Here is a 17270-nt window from a genome sequence, read left to right as displayed (position 1 = left end):
AAATTTATTTTATTTTTCGTTTTATTTAAAGATGAGAGTTTTTTTTTTTTTTAATTATTAAATGAATAATAGAATAACCTTATAATATGAATTTCTTAAAGCAGATTCTCTCCATCGGAAGAAATTTTAGTTCAATATTTTTAATAATTAAGAAATAATAAAAATAGATTGATAAATTCCTCTTACAAACTTTGACGTAATAACTGAGTTGACAACTTCCATTACACCTAAGGTACAAAATGATTTTTACTAAACTTAAGAAATAGTTGTTCATAAAAAAAAATATTGTTCCTCTTTAAGGAACATCACCTATGAAAAAAGAATAACCATTCATTCACACAAAATGACAATTTCTTATGAAAAAATGACCCTCCTCTATGAAGGAGTGATTGTTCCTTCATAAAAAAACAATAATTTATTATCAAGGAATGATCGTTTATATTTAATCAAAATTATCAGTTGCCATATTAATACCAATTTAGGTGACACGTTGGTTTGTTAGAAAAAGTTTAGAGATTCATTTGTCCAAGTAATATTAACCTTAAAAAATGGATCTATTTTGCAGATAGGAATTTGAAACTAGAGTTTTTTTTTCAATAATCAGGAAATTTCCGAACTTTCGCAAACCCGAGTTCCAAACTAGATTTTATGTAAATGTTTATAAGGGTGCTCAAATCCTATACCTGGCTAAGCCCTCTTGGGCTTAAAAAGAGATATGCAAGTTACAGGTGATACAAAGAATTATATGAAACCTTATTTTATATGTTTTGAATAAAACAAAATGGCAATAGTCTTTACAATCCAAGTAGCATCAATTTGGCTTAAAAATAGTTTGCCAAGCCAACAACTCATCCGATAAGATCCATCAAATACAACTCTAGGTAAGGTTACTTCTCAGTATTACACTTTCAGCCTCCAGATCGTGCTCGGAGCATCTATTGTCGACGAGGCCTTGACCCAGTTGGAATGAGAAGCAGAAGTTAAAATCTTTTTCTGTATTCGTTTTGAAGTGATACTAAGAGAAGAACAAACACTTTTGACTGTGATAGTTTACATGTTGGTACAGTGAACACATCAGCAGAAGCATGAGTGCAGGAGAATTGACACTAATTCTGTTGCTTCTTTGCATAGTCCCTCGGTCCAAAAATGGTTGATCCAATTCTGACATTGGTACTTCCCATTTCAATCTGCATAAATCATAAACTCAAACCCATCAATCACAATCAAAATCTATAGATAAACAAAATGGAGGACATAGAAACACGTTCCAGAAATCTAATATTTACCTTACAGGAAAAAGGCCAATATTTAGTTATCATTATAGAAATTTCGAACTTGATGACAAGAATCATGTGAAACTCAGTTCTCATAAGCTCTAGAAGTAATTTTGTCGTTTAGATGTTTGAAAGGAATTTGTCAACTATTTATCCAAACACTTCACTGGAACTTCTAATTTCTCCTAGTATTTTACTATTTTGGAAATGTTTCGCATGAGAAGTTTCGGGAAGCAAACTTCATACAATGAACAAAACTAGGTTTCTAATTTGATCCTATCATAGCTTTGAAGGGTACAATATCAAGGTATTCAAGATTTTGAACTTCTTGTAGTGTGGCTTATTAAAGAATCAAGCTAGGAAAGATGCCATTCAATCATCAAGAAGAATGGGAGTTTACTACATTAGTAAGTTCAAACCCGTCAGCATTACATACAGCTTGCTCAAAGTCACCAGACATGCCCATTGACAGTTCGCATTGATCCTCTGCCATTCCAAGCGCCTTGCAAACCTCAAGTCTACAATTTAATAAAGTCTGTTGCATTAAAACACCAAATTAAAACAGAGACAAAGGAGAAATATCAGGAAGGACAAACCAATAAGTAAAACTGCAATAACACATTTGGATTTTATGCCATGTTTTAAGTGCAAAAAATATATAAATACAGGATCCATTACCCTAAAGTTCTCAGGAGTTGATGAATAATCTGGGTTCCCTATTGTCATTAAGCCTGAAAATGCCAAATTTGGGCAGTGCAATTTCACATACTCTACAAGCCCTAAACAACCTGAAGGATCAATGCCTGATTTTGCTGCAATAAAGCCACAATAATTAATGAACTGGGTATTCCAACTTCCAGTAACAATATGAAAGGCGAATAAGTATACAGAATGTTAAGCAATTTTGTGCACAAGTTACATGGAATGGAGGAATATACCGGAAATGTACCTAGAAGGTTAACAAATACATGCGACCAACTTGGAAATGGAAATGGGAAAGAGGTTGCACTTGTCAGAATGACTATACTACAATTATGAGTAGATAATAATAAATTCAAGACTCAGAATGTATAAAAATCCAGTACTATGACTTGTAGAAACAGCAAGAATGCATAAAACATAGTGAGCACGACATCTGAAATGATAGGTAGTCTTCTTAGTACTTCGGCTCTTTAGAAATGAACAAGTAGGTTACAGATAGTTAAGTCGTTCTTCCCCTGATTGAATTAGAAAGCAATGAATGCAATAATGAGGATTAGCACATTTGCTCACATGCTTCTCCACTTGTATTCACTTGGACAAAAACCTTCAAAGGACTTCTTCCAAGGTTTGCAACACCTCGGTCAAGATGATTTGCAATCTGTAAATAACAAAGGCATAAAATAAGCATTTGTCTTAATGAGCAACTGCTACATCATATGAAAATTGCTTAAATTTTTTTTAATAATTTCTATTAGACTTGCAATCATACACTTCTAAGATGCATCACAGCGGTAAATAAAATATATTTTCAACTTATCACAGCTGATATCCAATTATTTAAAGCTTCTTAACATGAAATAGAAGTCGAAAGAATTACATCTTTACCTTCTCATTATCTACACCCTCAAATATGTCCAAATTTGGCACTCCACCTGCATGACTAAAACAAAGCCTTAACACTTGCCATAAATTTTCTCATGTACTGTAAAACAAGCAGCTTCAAATCAAATTAAGCACGATCAAGGGACAAGGTTTGGCAAACTTTGTCAACTCTTCCACACATAAAAGCACACCAATATATATAGAGTTCTCTAAAATCTGAATTGAGCTCCTCGCACAATAAATTTACTAATAGGAAAAATCTGACGAAGTTATATCAACACTTCACTATAACAAAACAATTCTCTTTTTCAATGAATTCCTCCAGCCACAAGTTCAAAACCGGTATATAGTATTTTAACAATACAAGCATCAATAAACAACCAAAATGCAACATACCCAGAAGCGTTTTCACTTTGTTGCTCTGCAAATGCCCAATAAAATGCCACTTTATGTCCTCCGGAAGCTGCAACCAACCCACATAATTACATCATTAACTTATCTAATCAAGAATTAAAACTTAAATCCTCAACCTAAATATTTATTTATTTTTAATTTATTAATGTACTTGCGGAGCTTTGTCGATGATTTCTTGAACATAGTTTTCGCCAAAGCAACGGTGACCAGCATCATAAACTTGGCGGATGAGAGAAACCGGTTTGGTTTTCGATACACCCACGACCCGGATTCGTTCGGGCCGGTGTCCAGATCGCTCCGCCGCTTGTCGGACTCGGAGTAGGACCGAGCGGAGGGCTGTCACAGCGACAGCTGCGCCTTCAACCGCTGGAGCAGCCATTTTTTGCTTCTTAACTGGGAACGTGGAAGAAGCTTTTTCACTTAAAGAGATTTTTTATTTTATTTGTGGATCAGTGAATATTTTGTAAGAGTGAAATAATTGTGGTTTTTATTTATTACAAATTCAAATAAATAAAAAAAAATCATTTTCCTTAGAAAATCAATTTTAAAATTTTATTTCTTCACATTGGTGCGTTTTGTAAGATATTTTATTAGTAAAATTAATCAAAAACATTTTTAATTAATTAGATAACAGAAGTAAATATGTCAATCTGATTTTTAAATTGATTACGAATACCATGTATGATGACATAAACCAATAAACTAAACCCAAATCATTTATATTAAATTTGTTCTTTTTTTTTTTTTAATTACGACGCACCTCAACTAATCCCTCGAGAGCTTGAAACTATGGTTTTAAAACTCGGCCTGACCCGATCGGTTGAACCAGTTTGATCGGAAACCGGTCGCTAGACCGAGTCGGTTAATGTTAAAAATCAGAAATAGCAATTGACCCACTTTCACCTGCGGTTGAACCGATTTTTTTTCCAACGAATCACCGGTCTAACTGGTATAACCCAAGTTGCTACAGTAAAATATCAAAAAAATAATTAAAAATTAAAAGTAACCCTTTTCAGCTTTTCTCTTCTCCCTTTCCTATTTTTATTCGACAAAACCAACACCAGGAGAGAAGAAAAATAAAAGTAAAAAACCCATTAAAAATTAAAATCTGTATTTTTTTTAAAAAAATTGTTTTTTTTTTTTCTGACATCACCCACCGGTCGGACCGTTCGACCCGTAAAACACATGACCTGGTGGCTTGGCCCTAGGTTGGGTTTTAAAACCTTGCCTGAAACTACCGATCGGGTACCCCTATTAGCATCAACTAATCTCCCAAAAGCATAAAACTATCGACTGAATAAAAGCTTTAGTGACCACCCTTATTAATATCAACTAATCCCCCAAGAGCCAAAAACTACCAACCAGACAAGAGCTCCAATAACCACCCCTATTAGCGTTAACTAATCCTGTGAGAGCCTAGTATTACCGATTAAGTAAGAGCTCAAGTGGTCACCCCTATTAGCAATTGACGAGGAACTTGAACTCATGACCTCTTGAGTAATACATTCAAAAGTCTCTATCGAACCACTCGACCACCCAAAAATTGGTTTGTTCATGTTATGTTATCGTCACATACAACTTTTATTATGTCTAATTACTTTTTAAAACAGAAATTCATAAATATTAGTATAGAAGACAATAAAAGAAATTAAAAAAAAAAAAAATACACCAAATATTTATAAAGTCCATCATCCTTCAACTAATAAGCTATTAACTTTATAAAAGTGAATCAAATTTGATTCAAAAAGAAAAAATACAAATCAACTTCAATCCAAACAAACAAACAAAAAAAAAAATATTGAAAAATACTACAAATTTATTTGAAAAGAAATAAATTAAACAACAGTGACTTCAACGTTAGTTCCAGCAGCTTTCCATTGAGGAGATCGGTTTCTCCATTTCCAACTAAAGATCTCAAAAAACAAAGTAATCAAACCAAGAACTCCTAGAACTCCAATGTAAGACCATTTCCAAATATGATGCTCTGGCTTCAGAATTGAAATCCCACGGAATATATTGATTGAGATCACAGCAAGCAAAGAATATCCCAGAAAATGATGGTACATGTTCCAGTATTTCCTATAATCGTCTTTTCCTTTGGGCCTATACTGCAACGCCAGCATCTGTTACATAAATGGGTCGAATCGGTTAGCATGATCAAATTAACTAAAAAAAAAAAAAAAAAAACTATTAAATTGAGAGGAGAGTTGATTATTACTTGTAATGTTGTGAATGTGAATATGAACATTGCGAGAATCCGGTGAGTATGAAAACTGTAATGTGTTGAAACTTTTCCGAGGCAAATTCCGATGATCCACCCAGCAGTTCCAAGAATGTAGCCAACAATTTGACAACTGACATGAAGTATATACCAGGACTTGGCCTTTATTGGATGAACCCTACAATATCTGGTAATAATAACACCAATGGGCAAGAAAATCCCCCACCCCACAATGTTCAAAATCCCATGTACCTGTAAATTATACCCAATAACGTTTTAAAACATTTTCGATAACGTTATCAGATAGATACTATGATAGTTTAGCTTCTTACCATTCTCATATGATGCCTATATGTTCCGATGCTTTGACTCTCAAAAGTCTTCAAGTTTATGGTCTCTGTACTGTCGACATTCTGGAGATATGAGGGATGCATCTTCGGCTCCATTTCCTCGGCGAGGTAACCGACCTGCCATACATGGTTCAATCTGGAAATGTTGTACACGCTAGGCAGAATCAATGTTGCATAGATTGTGAAATAACGGTTTGCATCAACATATTCAGTTTTCTTGTTCCTAACAATCACTTCAATTTCAATGTTTGAAGGCTGGAGCCTGCAGCCAAGTTTTGATTCAGCTGTGATATTGTAAGTGTCAATGGTCAATGAACCATTTGGGAGCTTGATGCCGATGATGGCTCTGGTGCCAACCATTTGAGGCACTTCAAGAGGGTTCACCCCCCAGGCGAGCCACCCCATTTCAGAATGTAGCTTTGTGCCTAAGAAAATGTCAATTCTTCTCTCATCATTGTCATAGTAATTCCACCCAAATTCAGCCCCTAAAGTGGGTAATTTCTTGCATTGTGTGATGTTTCTTTTGCTTTTCAACCTGGAGAAGGCTTCACTGCAAGTATTAATGGCGGGAATAGGAGAAATGCCAGTGGGGAAAAGGATGAACAAGGCCAATATGAAGATTATAGTAGGCCTAGTTGATGAAGAATACATTTTTTGAGTCTCTTTGATGATGTGTATGTTTCTTTGTTTTACAATATAGTTTAGTTTATATTATGTGTAGCTATGTTAGCTTTTAGCTTTGAATGTTTAGAGTGTGATATATTAATTACTTCTCTTTTCTGGTAAGCCCCCTGCAAGAAGTTCTTTGTAAAAGTAGAAAAAGAGGCCTCAGAATATCACTCTACATATATATAATATATGCTTTTGTTGAATAATCACCAAGTTATTTATCCCAGCTGTATTTGTTTCTTGCCAAAACCTTAAAGCTATAAGCTTATGTTCACTTTAAGTTTCTGATGGTGATATGCCTCTCGAACTAGGTAAGAATATTGCTCTTTTTCAACTGCATTTGTTTCGATGTCATAGATAAATGTCGTCGTAATATGCCACATATATCAACGCCGTTGGCCACTCAACGACTTCCGACAAAAGTTGTGCCGTTACAAATCTCTATTACGGTTGATTATATAAATTAATGTCCAGGCCACCCCTAGTAGCAACCGATGAGGGATTTGAACTCAAGACCTCTTGAGTAATACATCCAAGAGTCTCTATCAAACCACTTAACCACCTAAAGGTTGGTTATTGTTAATGTGTGATTTTGACACCAATCAAACATATGTGTGAAATGCTGAGCTATCCCAGAAGACACACGTGGATGAGAGAGTGAGAGTAAAAGCAATGGAGAACAATGTCTAAAGTGGTTCGGATGCTCAAGGAAGCAAATCCTACGTCCACTAATTTTGTATTAATAATAGTGACCAGGTCGCATTCAGCGAGTTGACTTACAAATGATTACACGAGAGAGAGAGAATGCAATTTTTCTTTAGAGAGATTAGCTAATCCCCCAAATGAGAGAGAAGCTCTCCATTTATAATAGGATGAGTTAAGGTTATGATTACTAAATCTGTGAGTTGGTGGGATTATCCGTGCAAATCATTCTTTATGTCCCATTGCCCACCTCCTAGAGCGATTTACGCAATTTGGTGCAAAGATTAGACACGTGGAATCACTCTAGCTCCTGGCTGGTTTAACGCGCACCCATTGCCCTAACAAGAGCATACCGTTCATGTCATTGTGTGACGTGGCTACCTCTGACTGGCTGCAGACCTACCTAAGCTCTGACTTTTTATGCTAATTGAGTTTTACGTCAACCCTACTTTTTCAGGCCACCCCTAGTAGCAACCGATGAGGGATTCGAACTCAAGACCTTTTAAGTAATACATCCAAGAGTCTCTATCGAATCACTTGACCACCCAGAGATTGGTTACATATATAGTGTGTTTCAATCTTAGAACATGTAATGTGTTTTTGGATACTTAACTTCTTCATCACTTTGATTTTGGATATATTTCCATAAAGTGTGTTTGGGTGGATAGAAAAGTTATGTAGCATCTTTTGGTGACGCCACAGTAATTTAGTATGCTTATTCACCAAGCATTGGTAAATTATCACGAACGTGTTTCAGGTCAAACTAGCCATCTTATAATTATTCTTTTCATCACCTCGCAGTTTAAGAAATTCCTTACCTTTGCTTCAACTCTACATGTAAAATAAGAGATTCTCGTCGTCTGTCTTTACTCTTTTCAGCTTTTTTTTAATGTACGGATGAGTTTATAGAGGTTTTAAAGGAGAATTTTCTTACCAAAATGGCAACTCTATATATATATATGCAGCCTTACTAGTGTAGCCTTAAAGCTCTAGAGGTAACTTACTGTCTACAAAAAACTTAAATGTGAACAGTACTGATAGTATTACCATCCTCTAAAATCTTTAGATTCAAAAGTTCAGGATCTTCAGAACAATTTTGGATACCACAAGAAATTTGGTTTTTTCCGACAACATTTATTCAGATGTAGACAAATTTCATTGGAAAAAACTATCACTGGGTGATCGAGTGGTTCGATAGAGACTCTTAGGTGTATTACTTAATAGGCGAGTCCCTTTTCGGTTGCTAATAGGGATAGTCACAGAAGCTCTTGCCTACCGATAGTTCCAAGGTCCCAAAGATTAGTTAAGGTATACAAAAGCTGGTCCAAACACCCTTAATCACCCAAAAAAAAAAAAAAAAAAAAATTCATTGGAAATACCCTCGGTTGCGATGCTGATGAGCATCACCGAAACAGTGAAACTTGATCATCTTCTGCCGAAATTTGCAAGGTTGAGAAGGTGTAGTAGGACGCCACATTCCGTCATAATACAGGGTTATAAATATGGTGTCTAGAATAAATGTTGTAATGCAGGCACGATGTCGCAGAGCATTCTGGTTGGCCAAGCTCTCTTCCACCACCACCAATCCTGATTTAAAAAATTAATTTAATTTATTGGAACAGATGAAAAACTATCTTTATGAAAGATCTGTTTTTTTTTTTTTTAATCATCGGATTTTCAGAACTAATTTGTGCATACCTAAACTATTTTCCCAAGATCTTGGAACTATTAGTCGGATAAGAGCTCTTGTAGCTACTCCTATTAATACCTGAGGGGACTCGGACTCGAATTCAAGAACTTATAGAACCTCTTTTTGCTCTTTTATCCATTCTGTTTTATCTATTCAATCAAGACAAACAGAACTCTTAGCACTTGATATAATTAAGGCAATGTCATCTTCAAATAAGACTGTAACTGGAAATAGTCATATTGTATAAAATTTATAGATTGAAGTCGCACATACTGCATACAAGTCTTCGACAAAAATTTATCTAACAACTATTGACTATTGTTTCATAGTCTTAAGATTAAGAGCTCTAAAAATCCCACATGCCTTTTGACTTGAATTTCATATATAAAATATACTATATAGTATACGGTGTCATTAGTTCAATGGTTTATGTTATTATATATTCTCACTTTCATTTAGTCTGCCTATACTCTCCTGTGTCCCCTCCATTTACTTGTTTTAAATTCAGAAAAATCAGAGAGGAACCTAACTTAATCTGTCTTGCTTTATGTTACATTTTTTATACCATAAAGTAGACCACTCCACTATCAAAACCCTTCATGTGTCAACCTTAGTTTCTTCTATATAAACCCCTCTCATCCTCACTCTCTCCTCGCTCCATCCCTTTTAAAAATTCCTTCCTTTTCAAGCTTAACATAGACAACTCTTTCTCTTCTTCTTTTCTTCATAATTAATTTGACCCCATGAAGTCCACAAAGCCATTCTTGATCTTGGTTCTCCTTATGGACATTCTAGTTCTACACATTGTGGCACAAACAATACTAAATGTAGAGGAAGAAACTAACAATAATGAAGTTGATTATGAAGCTCATGAAGAAGATGATGACGATTTTGGTCATTCTTTTAGCGGCGCCGGCCGGTCGCTGAGGCAAAGAAAAGGCACTTGGAATCTCAGGTTAACTTGTAAGAAGTTCCCTAAAATTTGCCAGTCCAAGGGGAGCCCTGGACCGACTTGCTGCAAGAAGTGTGTTGATGTGTTGAAGGACCGGATGAATTGTGGAAAGTGTGGGAAGAAGTGCAAGTTTAATGAGATTTGTTGCCGAGGGAAATGCGTTAATCCGTCGTTCAACAAGAAGCATTGTGGCCGATGCGGCAATCGCTGTGACAAAGGAGAGTTTTGCTCTTTTGGTCTGTGCAATTATGCGTAGTAGAAGAGATAGTTGTGCTGTTTTATTAGTAATTGGGATGTGGAGTTCTTTTAGTAGATTAATTAACGACAAAATGTTGTTCATTTAATTGAAAGATTGATCCACTTTGTATAATCAATAATATTATTTAATTTTAATTGCATTTTATTTTAATTATTATAATAACCATTAAATTATTTTGTAATGCTTATAAATTATAATGGAATTAAACGAACGATAATAATATTGAAGAAAATCTTTGTAATTCATCTTTATTTTGCATCTCTTTTGTTCAAATTATACAATTTTCAAAAGCTTATTAGTTACCATTATAAATGAACTTATTAGTTATATTTTGAGAGAATTATAGGATGAATAAAATCCTTATAATACATAAGAGAGAACGACTTTTTCCCACCCAAGGTTTGTCTTAATGACACTTTCTCACAAAAAACGTTTCAAAATACCACTTTCTCACCCAACGTTTATATTCCGTTAATACATAAAATACACTTCACTGGCATTCGGCGAGTTACTAACAAGCAGGGTAAGAGTGTTTTTGTAGTGTGGAGCCCGATGGATCGAATGATGGTGACCGATTGAATAATCGTCGCCAGAATTATCCGGAAATCAGCTAAGAATAGGAAACTCTAGTTTTGTGGTGGTCAGCAATCACCTAGAAATCAGATATCGAAGTGAGAGAGATTCTGTAGAGAATAGACCAAAGGTTCAAATGATGGTGATAGATAGAATTTTCGCCGTTGGAATTGACTTTGGGTACGTGGTATCGGAACATTAACTTCAAGTGGGAAAGCGTTATTTTGAAACTTTTTGGATGAGAAAGCGTCATTAAGGCAAACCTTCGGTGAGAAAAAGTTGTTTATTCTAATAAATAATAGCCATACTATAATTAAGCTAATCATTGGATTAATATAAAGCAATTTCCAAAAAAGAACATGCTACATTTGTCGATTAACCATATGTTCTAATAATAAAGAATGAACTTAGAATAATTTAACATCAAGAGCAAAGAGAGTAATACAAATTAATTTATAGAATAAGTTATTTTGGGGATTAATTAATGGGATCTAACCGCAAGGAGCTAAACAGGTGTTAACACAGCTAGCTAAAAGTTAACCCCAATTATATATTAAGCTTTTAATTATGTAAAGAAAAATATTATCCTTACAAAGACCCATACAAAGAGGGATATAAAGTGACATCATCAAGAAAAAAAAAACAAAGAAAAAACGGAAAAAGAGAGAGAGAAATCATGAAAATCAAGGATGGAGATTGTCTTTGTATACCCCATTTATATGTGTCTTTGTAAAACTAGTATTGCCCTTATGTAAATATCTTGACACTTAATATGAATTATGTTGTACGCTTTAATTGTATCTCAATCGCACTTTGAGTTTGGCATATGAAAAATAGAAAAAAAACAAGGGAAAGAGAGATGTATGTACACTGATTTCGGCTATAGATCTAAATTAATTAACATTCTGCCTTGATCGCACTTCCACATGTATGTCAATTTGTGGATTCAGTCCCCACCAGATTCGATATACTAAGATTTGGTGGACCAAATAATTGTTTTATAATTTGTTAAATATAATTTGCAGGTCATTTTGTTTTAGTAACGATGTTTGAAAAACATGTAGCACCATACATTTAGAGCTAATGACTTTTTTTCCACCCAAATAATAGCTTAATGACATTTTTTCACCTGTCAGCTTTTAAAATGTTACTTTAGTATCCAAATTTATATTTCGACGGTGAACAAAGAGCAAACTCAGTCCACACTATAGGGTTTTTAAAGAGGGAAGACCAATAAGTCTTTTGATGGTGAAATGTTGGATTTTAGCTATGCGAACCAATAATCGTTCGATTGTCAGTGATTGGCGGGGTCAATAGGAGTAGGGTTTGAGGGGTTTTGGTGAGTGATGATTGAGGAAGAGAATGATGGTGGTGTGAGGTCGCAACGATGCCAAAATAAAAAACGGAATATAAAATTGTGTAGTAAAGTAGTATTTTAAAAGTCTGTGAATAGAAAAATGTCATTAAATCATTATTGGGTGGGAAAAGTCATTTACTCCATACATTTATTATTTGTAGTTTATTATATATGTAAAGGAGGATTCTCGAATACAGAGACTTCATTGGTTAAGGATAATAGATATTAAATAGATGAATTTTTATATGAGTAAATGACTTTTCCCATCCAAGGTTTGCCTTATTGATCTTTGCCACCCAAAAAGTTTTCAAATACTATTTTCCCACCCAAAGTTATATTCCGTTACTATCAAAAGTCGATTCTGAGGCAAAAATTCTCCCTATCACCGCCATTTGAACCTCTGGTCTCCTCTCTACAAAACCTCTCTCACTTCGGCACCTGATTTCTTGTAGATTGCTGGCCACCGCAAAGTTAGGGTTTCTTGTTCTTAGCTGATTATCGGTGGCGAATATTCGATCGGTCACCACAATTTAATCCATCGGCCTTCACTCTACAAAACCCCACTTACCCTAGCTCCTGGTAACTCATCAAACGTCGACTGAGAAAGTGAAATGTATTTTTGGTATTAACAGAATATAAATTTTGGGTGAGAAAGTGGTATTTTGAAACTTTTTGGGTGGGAAAATGTCATTAAGGCAAACCTTTTGTGAGAAAAGTCATCTACTCTTTTTATATTGAAAATAATGGTGTGTTTGTTTTATTATTTTAAGTAGGATTTTTGAAAAAGTTGAGTTGGGTGGTTACTACGAAGTAGGATTTAAAAATTAATAAAAATACCCCTTAGGTTTGTTAATATAGCTAAACACCCCTACAATAAAACATAGAATATTAACAAAAATACCTCCACCCACCCATTAAATGCTGACAGCCGACCACCACTACCGGAGGATAGCCGATAGTCGCCATAATGACACACGACCAGTTGGATTTGGCCAGTCGTGCTCCGATATGGCTTTTTTCGACTAGATCTACCATGGATCTGGCCACGTTTGATCGTTAACGATAGCTAAAGATATGGTCGTCGTTGAAAACTAGCTATGGCCAAAGATCTGGCAATCAATGGCCAAATCTTTGGTCGTAGATTTGGCCAGATCCACGATGGATCCTGCCGGAAAAGGCTAAATCGACACACTACTAACCAAATCCAGTCGGTAGTACGCCATTACGCCAGATTCTGGCCACCTTCTGGCGGTGGTGGCCAGAATCTGGCAAATGTGAGTGGGGGTGTTTTTGTCAATTTTTAAATTTTTTTCTTTTGGGGGTGTTTAGTAAAATTAAAAAACCTAGAAAGTTTAAAAATAGTTGAATAAAATAGAATAATATTTTTAGAATAGAGAAACAAATATGTATTTTTGGTTGGATAAAGATAGGATATGGTAGAAATAATGAATCCAAAATTTTAAGTAAATTAACATTAGGTAGCACTAATATACAATTATTTAAGTAAACAAGGTTAAAAAATGAGGACATTCCTTCATGAAATGGAATATTTATACGTATAAATACTCGTATACGTATACGATGAAGTGTAATATTTTGTTTTAGGGTCAAGTTATATTCTAATTTAAATTTTTTACGCACAATAATCTTTTAATCTTTGATTAAATCGGTACAATCCAATGAAACTAATTAAGAAGAAGTTGAAGGTAGACTAGCTAGCTAGCCAATAATTTTAATTGTAATTAATTATAAACTTCTAATCCATTGAATCTAAGGTATATTATGAAATAGAAAAGAGGCTTAATTTATTTTTAGTATGAGTTGACCTTCCTTGTTATATGTATGACTTATTTGCTAAACTCGGAAATTAATTGAACCATCTTCAGAGATTTGTATTCTACTTAAAACACATATGAAAGTTTTACATTTGACTAGTTATATATTAAATTAAGTAATCCAAATTAATCTACTTTCTTGTTTTGAATAATTTAATTAAATAAGCTTGATTTTTCGAAGCATTAAGAGTGCTACAAATGGTAAGAAGAGCCTTTTATTTTCTTATCACGTGTTAAATTATATATAGAAATCGAGCTCTTATTTGATAACTTAGGGTTCATTTGTTTTGTTATTTTGGATAGGATTTTGAGAATAATATTGGGTAGTTGAATAGGGGAGTATTATAAGGTAAAATTTAAAAATTAACAAAAAAACCCCATAGGTTTGCTAATTTAACTAAACACCCCAATATATAAAAAATTTATAAAATGACAAAAACACTCCCACCCACCCACAGTACCAGATTCCGGCCACCATCGCCGGAATCTGGCCGAAAAATGGCGTTATGATGTAAACCGGTCGGATCTGGCGAGTAGGGCATCAATATGGTATTTTCCGACCAAATCCACCACAATCTGGTCGTCGACGGCCGCAAAAGTTCAGATCTGGCCTTTTCCGACCAGATCCACTGTAGATCTGGCCAGAAAAGGCTTGATCGGTGAATTACCGGCTAGTTTTGGTCGTTTGTAGGCCATTGTGAGAGATTTCGACTACCACCGACGGTGGTTGACAGAATCTGGCAAGTATGGGTGGGTGGGGGTGTTTTTGTTAATTTTTAAACTTTTTTTTGGGGGTATTTAATGAAATAAATAAATTAAGGCGTCTAAAAATAATTAAAAAAATATACTAACATTTCTCAAATAACAAAACAAACAAGTATTTTGGGAATATAATTGAGAATATGGATAGAAATAATAAACGAAACGGAGCCTTAAATTTTTAGGTCTAAGAAATCTTAATATGATATCAGAACTTAGGTCTTAAGTTCAAACTCTTACACGTACAAATGTGCGATAATCTTTGTTTTCGTCTCGGTTTTATAGTGTTTTGCCGTCAATCGATTTCTTAATATCGATCATGCATTATAGTTCTAGGAGTTGATTAAAGTTTGGTCCTAGTTTATTAATAGAAAATAAATAAAAATGCATGGCAACTGGTTTTGAGTTGTGTAAATCTTTTATTTTTTGTTTTTGTCATAGCCAAAACGTAGCATGTGAAGGAGCTATTCTTCTGGATCAAATAGCATGTGGTATTGAGCGAAATCCAAGCGCAATTGAGCACCAATATTTCTTGAGGGCCACAATTCCGTCTGTGTTGTAGCCTTCAAGTAATCTTCTTGTTCACACGAAAGATCCAAAAAAAGGCTGGCTTTAATTTGCTCTCCATGCATGTTGCCATTTGAATATTTGATTAGATTGAAATTTCTTTTCTTTTTACTCCTAATAGAATGCTTAATTAGTTATCAAACAGCTTAGCTAACTTGTAAAGGAAAGAAGCTTATACACTTCAGAATTTTGACCATTTAAAAAGCCCCCATCACTTGGAAATATTTTATTAATGAATTTGGTTGTAAAATCCAGCAGTTTCGTATGCACTACTTTAGTTCACATGTATAGGTTCGTCCTATTGTGACGCCAATTCTACATCGTTGTAGACATGTTTTCCAACGTAAATTTCAACAAGAAAACGATCAAAGAATTGCAACGTCTTATTATATCAGTAGAGGCATCGTTCGTTGGCATAAAGCAGTTTCCTGTAGTGTAATAAATGAGAGACTTTTGGGTGTATTATTCAAGAGGTCATGAATTCGAGTCTCTCATCTATTGTTAATAGGGGTGGTTATTAAAGCTTTTACTCGGCCGATAGTTTTAAGGTTCTGAAAGTTTAGTTGAGATACGCAAACACCCCCGATCATTAAAAAATAAAAAATTATATATATTGTTGACAACTTTCTAAGGAAAATTTGCAAGAAAAATGAGTATAATGATAAACTTTTATTAATCATATTAAACATACATAATTGAAAGGGAATTGTATTATCCAGCATTTATTTATTAAAAATAAGAAAACAATAAATTGTCTCCCCTCTATACACTTTCAAGTATCTCCCCTTGGCCAAAAATTGTATAAGCTAAATTAATAATGAAAATGTAGTCAAATACATATTTCTTATAGTACTTCTTTTGTAGAATTACATTTAGATATCAATCGAAACATTCAAATGATTTTTTTAAGAGACGTAATTAATTTTTATAAACTATAATGTTTTGAGAAACCACCAAGTTTTAAAGTGGCTATTTTATTGTATTAAGAATAAATTACGAACCTCACGAACTCAAACGCACCGTATCATTCAATCATCATCATCATCAATATTATGCGTAATCACACATTCCATAAACACAATATTCCCCCGTGGGGCACCGGTTGTTGCAGGAACCACAATGCCTCTTATCGAATGAGAGATTCACACACTCGCCGCGGCAGCAAGTTTCTGTGTACTTGCACTTATTCTTGCAGGCACCGCAGTTTTTGTCATCGGTCGATAAGTCCATGCACTTGTTGTTGCAGCATGTCGCGTTCTGGCCTTGAGCGGAACAGACTTCATTATCTTTGTGGCAGTGATCAGCGGCTCTAGGGTTCTTCACCTCTGCGAGAAACCGGCTGCCCCGTTTAGTAGGCAAGACGATCGTGTTATCATGAGTAGGATATCCATTCTCGAATGGCGACGTGGACGATGAAGGTGTCTCCTCGACGTTCCCGATGTTTTGCATGGTGAGAGTGATGGTTATGGCCATTGTTATGGCGATGGTCAAGATGATTTTGATGAGTTTCATTGTTTTGAGAGGTGAGAGGGGGAGAGAGATGAGTGAGGGTTGGTATATTTTAGGGGTTGGATTGTTTGGGAGAGAGAGAGAGAGAGAGAGAGAGCTGAGTTGTTGGGGAAAATGGGGGATTGAAAGTTAGGGTTTATAGGAGGACTGAAGGGAGGGAGTTGACGCGGGAAAAGTGGTGAAAAGGTAGAAGAAAGCTCGTTGGGATGTGCTGCAAGCTGCAAAGAGTGTGCTTTAATTTTTAGTTATTAGGGTTCTTAGTTCTTTATCAAGAAAGTCTGTGTGATTTGAGCGCCTCATTATTTAATTCTAAATCGTGTACCTTCTTTATGAAATGACCATGCTATCCCTTGATTTTATTTTTCATGTGTTTATATTTTTTCATTTGTTAGAAAATTCGTACGTAATATATCGTCTTTGATTAAAACTAAAACTAACAGTTTTCTAATAAATGTAAGGTTCAAGCTTAATCAAGTAGATATGGTTAGCTTATATGGCAATAATAAAGATAGACTGACAAATGAATCAGACAAACTCTGACGTGACAGTTGAGTT

The 17270-nt window shown here is 34.8% G+C and overlaps 4 protein-coding genes across 4 annotated transcripts; 1 reads left to right on the top strand and 3 right to left on the bottom strand.

Annotated features, from left to right (window-relative positions):
* Positions 1 to 815: 815 nt before the first annotated feature.
* On the bottom strand, positions 816 to 3711 carry LOC116145263 (pyridoxal phosphate homeostasis protein-like). Its single transcript, XM_031430702.1, has 7 exons — positions 3424 to 3711; positions 3255 to 3321; positions 2862 to 2908; positions 2547 to 2634; positions 1953 to 2086; positions 1711 to 1809; positions 816 to 1187 (listed from the first exon to the last, which is right to left on the bottom strand). Exons 1-7 carry the CDS (start codon positions 3649 to 3651, stop codon positions 1107 to 1109), a joined length of 744 nt encoding a protein of 247 aa, XP_031286562.1. The 5' UTR covers positions 3652 to 3711; the 3' UTR covers positions 816 to 1106.
* A 1396-nt stretch (positions 3712 to 5107) lies between these two features.
* LOC116145149 (cytochrome b561 and DOMON domain-containing protein At4g12980-like) lies at positions 5108 to 6514 on the bottom strand. The gene is made up of 3 exons (XM_031430582.1): positions 5826 to 6514; positions 5491 to 5745; positions 5108 to 5395 (listed from the first exon to the last, which is right to left on the bottom strand). Exons 1-3 carry the CDS (start codon positions 6492 to 6494, stop codon positions 5108 to 5110), a joined length of 1212 nt encoding a protein of 403 aa, XP_031286442.1. The 5' UTR covers positions 6495 to 6514.
* A 3133-nt stretch (positions 6515 to 9647) lies between these two features.
* LOC116145210 (stigma-specific STIG1-like protein 1) lies at positions 9648 to 10112 on the top strand. Its single transcript, XM_031430636.1, has one exon. The coding sequence runs from the start codon at positions 9648 to 9650 to the stop codon at positions 10110 to 10112; it is 465 nt and encodes a 154-aa protein (XP_031286496.1).
* A 5857-nt stretch (positions 10113 to 15969) lies between these two features.
* On the bottom strand, positions 15970 to 16785 carry LOC116145135 (stigma-specific STIG1-like protein 2). The gene has a single exon (XM_031430568.1). The coding sequence runs from the start codon at positions 16716 to 16718 to the stop codon at positions 16257 to 16259; it is 462 nt and encodes a 153-aa protein (XP_031286428.1). The 5' UTR covers positions 16719 to 16785; the 3' UTR covers positions 15970 to 16256.
* Positions 16786 to 17270: the final 485 nt, after the last annotated feature.

The sequence above is a fragment of the Pistacia vera genome, unplaced genomic scaffold (genome assembly GCF_008641045.1).
Source record: "Pistacia vera cultivar Batoury unplaced genomic scaffold, PisVer_v2 Contig460, whole genome shotgun sequence".
Taxonomy (NCBI): domain Eukaryota; kingdom Viridiplantae; phylum Streptophyta; class Magnoliopsida; order Sapindales; family Anacardiaceae; genus Pistacia; species Pistacia vera.
Note: the sequence above shows the minus strand (reverse complement) of the source record. Positions and strands in the feature narration are given on the sequence as shown.

What these genes read in the sequence shown, in the direction of transcription:
- LOC116145263 (XM_031430702.1), bottom strand. Translation starts at nt 3,651, where the DNA reads ATGGCTGCTCCAGCGGTTGAAGGCGCAGCTGTCGCTGTGACAGCCCTC. An exon ending in CAAAGTGAAAACGCTTCTGG is followed by an intron (nt 2,909 to 3,254) that starts GTATGTTGCATT and finishes TTAGTCATGCAG; the next exon opens with GTGGAGTGCCAAATTTGGAC. An exon ending in AGGGTGTAGATAATGAGAAG is followed by an intron (nt 2,635 to 2,861) that starts GTAAAGATGTAA and finishes TGTTATTTACAG; the next exon opens with ATTGCAAATCATCTTGACCG.
- LOC116145149 (XM_031430582.1), bottom strand. Translation starts at nt 6,494, where the DNA reads ATGTATTCTTCATCAACTAGGCCTACTATAATCTTCATATTGGCCTTG. An exon ending in ATAGGCATCATATGAGAATG is followed by an intron (nt 5,746 to 5,825) that starts GTAAGAAGCTAA and finishes TATAATTTACAG; the next exon opens with GTACATGGGATTTTGAACAT. An exon ending in TCACATTCACAACATTACAA is followed by an intron (nt 5,396 to 5,490) that starts GTAATAATCAAC and finishes TTTATGTAACAG; the next exon opens with ATGCTGGCGTTGCAGTATAG.
- LOC116145210 (XM_031430636.1), top strand. Translation starts at nt 9,648, where the DNA reads ATGAAGTCCACAAAGCCATTCTTGATCTTGGTTCTCCTTATGGACATT.
- LOC116145135 (XM_031430568.1), bottom strand. Translation starts at nt 16,718, where the DNA reads ATGAAACTCATCAAAATCATCTTGACCATCGCCATAACAATGGCCATA.